Source organism: Sus scrofa, chromosome 6 (genome assembly GCF_000003025.6).
Source record: "Sus scrofa isolate TJ Tabasco breed Duroc chromosome 6, Sscrofa11.1, whole genome shotgun sequence".
NCBI lineage: Eukaryota > Metazoa > Chordata > Mammalia > Artiodactyla > Suidae > Sus > Sus scrofa.
In genome coordinates, this window is record NC_010448.4 from 4,557,241 (window position 1) to 4,563,298 (window position 6,058).

The 6,058-nt window shown below is 59.9% G+C and overlaps 1 protein-coding gene across 2 annotated transcripts in view; it reads left to right on the forward strand.

Moving 5' to 3' along the window:
* MBTPS1 (membrane bound transcription factor peptidase, site 1) overlaps window positions 1-1,361 on the forward strand; it is a 55,072-nt gene extending 53,711 nt beyond the window's left edge. For both annotated transcript variants that reach the window (XM_005664321.3, XM_021093728.1), the window contains one exon: window positions 592-1,361. In XM_005664321.3, the coding sequence (XP_005664378.1) occupies window positions 592-788 (197 nt within the window). In that variant the 3' untranslated portion in view covers window positions 789-1,361. The remainder of the gene's footprint in view (window positions 1-591) is intronic.

Genomic DNA, 6,058 nt, shown 5'->3' on the forward strand with positions numbered 1-6,058 from the left:
CAGTTCTGAGGGCCTTGCCTGCAGGTCACAGGGTGCACGGCCGGCTAGTTCTGGAACCCCAGCATCACTCAATTGACAGAGCCATGTGCCAGCACAACCCGAGGGGCCTCCAGTGGCTGCTCTTGGTTCCGACCACTGGGTGGAGGGGGCGTGGCCACCCGCCCCCTCCGCTGCTGCCCGGCGGCCTCCCTCTTCCTCCGGGTGCAGCCGGTGTGACACCTGCACCCCTCCCCTCCCCCCAGCATCCAGACGTGTCCGTCTTCCCTTGCTTTCACGAGAGCAGAAACGCCCCCCGCCCTCGCCCCCCCACCAGAGATGGTCTGTGGCAGAAGAGTGGCCGCCCTGGTCTCTGAGGAGCGCACGGGGGGGAGCTGGCGCGGAGACCGTCCCCGCCGCCTCTGCCCAGTTAGCTGCTCATCTGCTCTGGTCTCTGGCCCTTTGTCTGGGCCCCTCGAGCCAAGGTTTCCACCTTGGGTTTGGCCTGCGAGTGCAGCTCGTGGGATGAGTCCGCATTGTGCATCCGGTGCGGCCCCTCTCGCAGGCACAGGGCCCCGGCCGTGCGTCCTGACCGACCCCGCTGTCCCCCTGCAGGGATCATGCCCGGCCGCTACAACCAGGAGGTGGGCCAGACCATTCCCGTCTTCGCCTTCCTGGGAGCCATGGTGGTCCTGGCCTTCTTCGTGGTGCAGATCAACAAGGCCAAGAGCAGGCCGAAGCGTAGGAAGCCCAGGGTGAAGCGGCCGCAGCTCATGCAGCAGGCCCACCCGCCCAAGACCCCCTCGGTGTGACGGCCGCCCGGGAGAGGCAGCGCGCGCGCGGGGGCAGCGGGGTCTGGGCCGTCCGGGGGGGCGCCCGCCGCCGCCCCGAGCTGGCTGTGAGCCGGCCTCCCCGGCCGGCCAGCAGCGCAGGCTCTCGGCGCCCGGTGAGGGGGCCCGGGCTCAGCCTGGACGGAGACCCACCGGCCGCCGCGTGCACCAAAGACTCGGGCAGCGTCCCAGGGCTGTCGGGGAAGAAGCAGCTCTGACCGAGCGGAGCTACGCGGGTCACGGCTCTTTTCTATATTTATTGTTGGAGAAAGTCACTTTAAAGACTCGCACGGTTTGGAAGCAAAGCTATTTTTTTGTCGGTGGAATGCAGTTTTTACTATCCCATCGTGAGGAACGCCCCAGATGCCATGACCTCCTTTTCGATGAAAGGATAGCCTGAGGTTGGAAGGAAACTCGCACAAATCTGTGAAACATAGCCCTTCGCTTTATTTTTATAAGTATCAACTGCCATCATGTTTTGTAATTTGGGTCTTGATTTCACCATTGTCGGTGAAGAAAATTTTCAATAAATACGCATTACCTGTCTGACGCTCAGAGCAGTGTGGAACCAGCCCTTTCCCCGTCCGTTTCTTTGGTGACAGCCTGGAATGGGTTCTGAATCAGACTGGTAACTTCTTTTTGAGGTAGAATTCACATGGTACAGTTTCCCATTTAAAAAGGTACAGTTCAGTGGTATTGAGTATATTTACAAGGTTGGGCCACAACACCCCTGTAATTCCAGAACATTCTCATCAGCTCCAAAAGAAAGCTTGCACCCAGTAGCAAGTCGGCCTCTCCCTCCTCCCCCGAAACCCCAGGCAGCCGCTGGTTTGCTCTCTGGGAATTTGCCTGTTCTGAGAAATGGCACCATCGTATAGTCCACGGCCTTGGGGAGCTGGCTGCCTTCACCGAGCCAGTTGTGGCGGTTCATGCGTGTTGGAGCTGTCTCGGTGCCCATTCTTTTCTGTGCCCGAAGAGCACCCTGTCACGTGGATGAGTCATACTTTGTGTGTCCCCACTTGCAGAGCAGCTGAGCTGCTTGCTCTTTGGGGCTGTCGGGAGCAGTCTCGCTTTGAGCATCCATGGACTGTTGCTGCTGTGTGTGTAGCTTTTCCTTTCTCTTGGGTTCGTACCCAGGAGTAAAGCCTCGCTTTGTGCCTCAAGTTTTCACGATCCCTCAAACCCTTTTCCCAGAGCTGCTTCACCTTGGGAGCTTCCCACCAGCAGTGTCCAAGGGTCCCCGCTTCTCCCCATCCTCACCAGCACTTAATTGTTCCCATCTTTTCAAGGCTGGCCAGCCTGGGGGGGTGATGCGAGCTCGTGCTGATTGACTTTTCCCTTGAGTAAGGCTGTTGAGCATCTTTTCACATGTTTATTGGCCATTTTTATGTCGTTTTGGGAAACATGTCCGTTTCAGTTCTTTGCCCACTTTTTAGTTCAGTTGTCTTCTTTTTTTAAAAAATCTTTTTAAGGTCACACCTGCAGCATATGGAATTTCTCAGGCTAGGGGTCTAATCAGAGCTGTAGCCACCGGCCTACGCCACAGCCACAGCCACGCCCTATCTGAGCCGTGTCTGTGACCTACACCACAGCTCACAGCAACACTGGATCCTTAACCCACTGAGTGAGGCCAGTCGGATTCTTCGCCACTGGGCCACAATGGGAACTCCCAAGTAGATAATAACACATAGGAAATGGGTTTAATTTGCTGGTGACATGAGGGCAATGCGGATAAGTTTCGTAGGAACACAGATTCCTGAGCCTCGCCCCACACTTACCAAGTCCTGTGCTCTCTGGAAAGAACTGAAATCTGTTTTAAAAGTTCCCAAGGTAAACAGCGTGCTCATACCACCCAGCTATTTCCCTCCTAGGTGTGGACCGAAAGGCATTGAAAACAGGCGCCCAAACAAAAAGCTGGGCGTGCACGTTCGCGGCTGCTCTGGTCACCGTGGGCGAAGGGTGGAAGCCACCCAGGGCAGGAGGAGAAGGCAGTCTGTACCCGCGGCGGGATGCGAGTCGCCGTGGAGGGGATGGAGGGGGTGGAGGACTGAGCCGGCCTCGGCGGGGAGGAATCTGGTAAACACGGTCAGTGGCCAGACTCACGTCAGGGCTCCCTCTGGGGGAAGTGTCCAGAAGGGGCCCATCCAGGGACCGAGCAGCTGAGTGTTGCCTCGGCTGGGGGAGGGGAGGCTGGGGAGCGACTGCTAATGAGGACCTGCTGGGGTGTTGAAAATGTTCTGGAAGCAGGCGGTGGTGACAGCTGTACAACACTGTAAATTCATTAAATGAGGCTGAACTGTAGCTTCAGAGTGGCTTAAATGGTGACTTTCGTGTTATGTAATTTTATCACAAACCCCCACCCCTGGCTCCTCAGAGGGTTCTTGGCAGCAGCCCCTGGCTTGGGGACAGGGAGAGGCTCTCCGGCCCCCTGAGCCCTCGTCAGCATGGACCCGAGGGTCAGGACCCAGACGGCGAAGACCCTGAGGGCTGGGCACACACCCGCCGCCCTGTGACTCGGCCTCCAGTGGCCGCTGACCCCTCTGGATGAGGGCGGGGCGGGGGGGTGCGTTAAGGCTGTCGGAAGATGCTGCCCTTCGTTTTCAGACGCCAAGGAGCAGCTTTGTCTTCCTTCATCCAGAGCAGGCCTCTGGGTCGTGACTCAGGGCTCTGGCCCCGCAGTGGAGGAAGGGGCCTGTCTTACGCGGAGGCCCCGGTCTCTGCTCCACAGAAGAGACCCCTGCTGCTGAGCCTGAGGTTTGGGGGCGGGGGGGCACGGGCCTCCAGCCTCTCCGGGTGCCTGAGCATCAGAACTCCAGGTGCTGCGTGTGACTTCCTGCTTCGCTGTAACAAGCTGCCAGGGAGCAGTGGCCGCAAACACCTTTCTTCCCAGGGGTGCTGAGGGCAGAAGGCCAGCATCAGGTGGGGCAGGGCTGGTTCCTTCTGGAGGCTGCAGGGGAGACTCCATTTCCTTACCTTCTCCGGCCTCTGGAGGCGCCCGTGGTCCTCCCCCACCTCCGTGTGGCTTCTGTTGGCCCGTGGCCCCAGCCTCTGCCTCCGTGCCCACATCTCTGCCCTCTGACCCCTCCCTTGACCCTCTTCTCGGGACACTGAGGACTTTTAGGGCCCACCAAGGGCACTCGCCCCGTCTCAGGGTCTGGACTTGCCCTGGTCTGCAGACTCCCTTTTGCCACGCCGGCTGACAGTCCAAGTCTGGCACTAGGATGAGGACGTCTTTGGGGGCCTGCCCCCCCAGCTGTCGTAACTCCCGGAGGTTAGCTGCTGCCCTGAGAAGTCCTTGAGCTCCTGGATCTGAAGGCCTGAGGCTTCATTCCTCCAGCGTCTGGTTCACTCCACTCGGCATTTATTAAGCCGCCTTCTGAGGGCCCAGTTGGCGCAGAAAGCTGAAAAAAAGAAGAAACACAATCCCTGCTTGACCGTGTCCCACATAAAATCCCTACAAATCCTGCACGTCAGCCGTGACTGGCATTCCGCGTGCCCCCACCAGGGCGTAGCTGCAGACTAGTGACCAGCGTCGGGCCTGTGGCTGCTCTGACAGCGGCGCGTGGGTGGTAGTTGTTTATTGGGATCAAAGTGGGAGCTGGAAACTAGAAGCAGGAGAAGGTTGCATTCCTCGAGGCCCCACTGAGGACCGCCGCACCTGCCCCTCGCTGGTCAGGGCTGTGCCGGCTTCCTGACCTCCAAGCAGCACGCAGCCTGAACGGGGATTTCTTTGCCCGCGTGGGCGCCCACGCGCTGAGGGTCTCAGCTGCGTGTACTTGGGGCTGAGCCCGTGAGGACGGATGGAGCCGCCCAACCCTCCCCGGGCCTGCGCGCGTGTCCGCTGCCGACCTCGTGAGCGTGCCATGCTGTAGCCTAGTTACGGCTGCGCTGAGCACGCTCCCTGCACCTTCTCCCGTCCCTGCGCCTCGTTATTCCTGACCCCGTAAGTGCCTGGAGGCCCTGTCCTCCTGGGAGGTGGACTTGGCGGTGTGCTTATGCAGGCCCCCTCCTGACCCACACTCCCTCGCTTCTGAGCAGAAGGCCAAGCCGCGGCCCAGAGCTGTGGCCAGAGGGGGACCTCAGCGGCTCAGAGCTGTGGCTCCCCGCTGCAGGGCACGGGAGCGCCCCTTGGGGAGATTCATAGTATTCCCGGTGTCTGGCCTGCTCTGACGGCTCCTTCTGATGCGCCGAGGGTGGGCCTGGTGCTGTCGGGGTGAAGGGTCCCTCGGGTCTTGTGCAGCCAGGGTTCAGAGCCTTGTCCTAGAAGCACGTGGGCAGGCGGAGGTGAACACAGACACAGACAGATGATGGGATCTGTCACGTGAGTAGCTCAACCACAGGAGCCCTCGTCCCCCTGGGGCCCCCCCACTCAAGGGCCCTGCAGGGCAGGGCGAGACTGTCACCACTTTTCACAGGTGACCCAGCGAGGCCGGGCTCACAGTGAGGGACGAGGTTGCCGTTCAGTCCCAAGCACTCTGGTTTCTGGGACCTGCCCCGACTGTCTTCCAGAACTTTCTAACGGGTGTGAGCACACAGGTTCGCAGAAACCAGCTGAAGTCACCGTCTCTCTGAACTTCCCAACTTGTGAGGGGACCAGTACCCTGGAGACGGAAAGGAGGGGCCCTGGAACATGCCTTGATGGGCGGTCCCCTGGATGGCGACAGCCAAGTGCCACCAGAGCCACCGGCCCACTCAGTTAGGGCCCCACTGGCTGTCTCTCCTCCGCCCGCCCCGCCCGGAAAGGTCACACTGCAGAGTGCATGTAAGAGCCCCTCGGGATTAAGAGGTTTTCCCCATTGAGTGGAATTTCACAGCCCAGTGGCCAATTTCTAAGTCATGCAAGTTAATGGGCAGCTAATGAGGAACCGGGCAGGACAGGGAGGTGCCCGGGCCCCTAGAGCCGAGATTAAGGAGCACAAAGCCAGGCCGTGCCGTGAGGGCTGCTGATCTCCTTGCTCGCTGCTGGGGGTGGATGTGGGGAGAGCGCCCAGAATTCCACACCCCAGCCCCCTCATCCTGCCAGCTCCTCGCCCCTTTGTTCTCTCGTTTATTCATTCAGCCCCATGGGGCATCATTGGTGGCAGGGAGGCAGCATGACACTGCCAGTTGTGAGATGACCCAGGCCTGTCATTTGCTAGCAGTCATGTTTTGAGCACCTGCCCCCGCCTGTATGAGCCCAGCTCCTGCTCTGTGCAGAGTGACTGTGGTGACAGCTCTTAGGATTCAGAGCGAGGACTCAGGGAGCCGTCCAA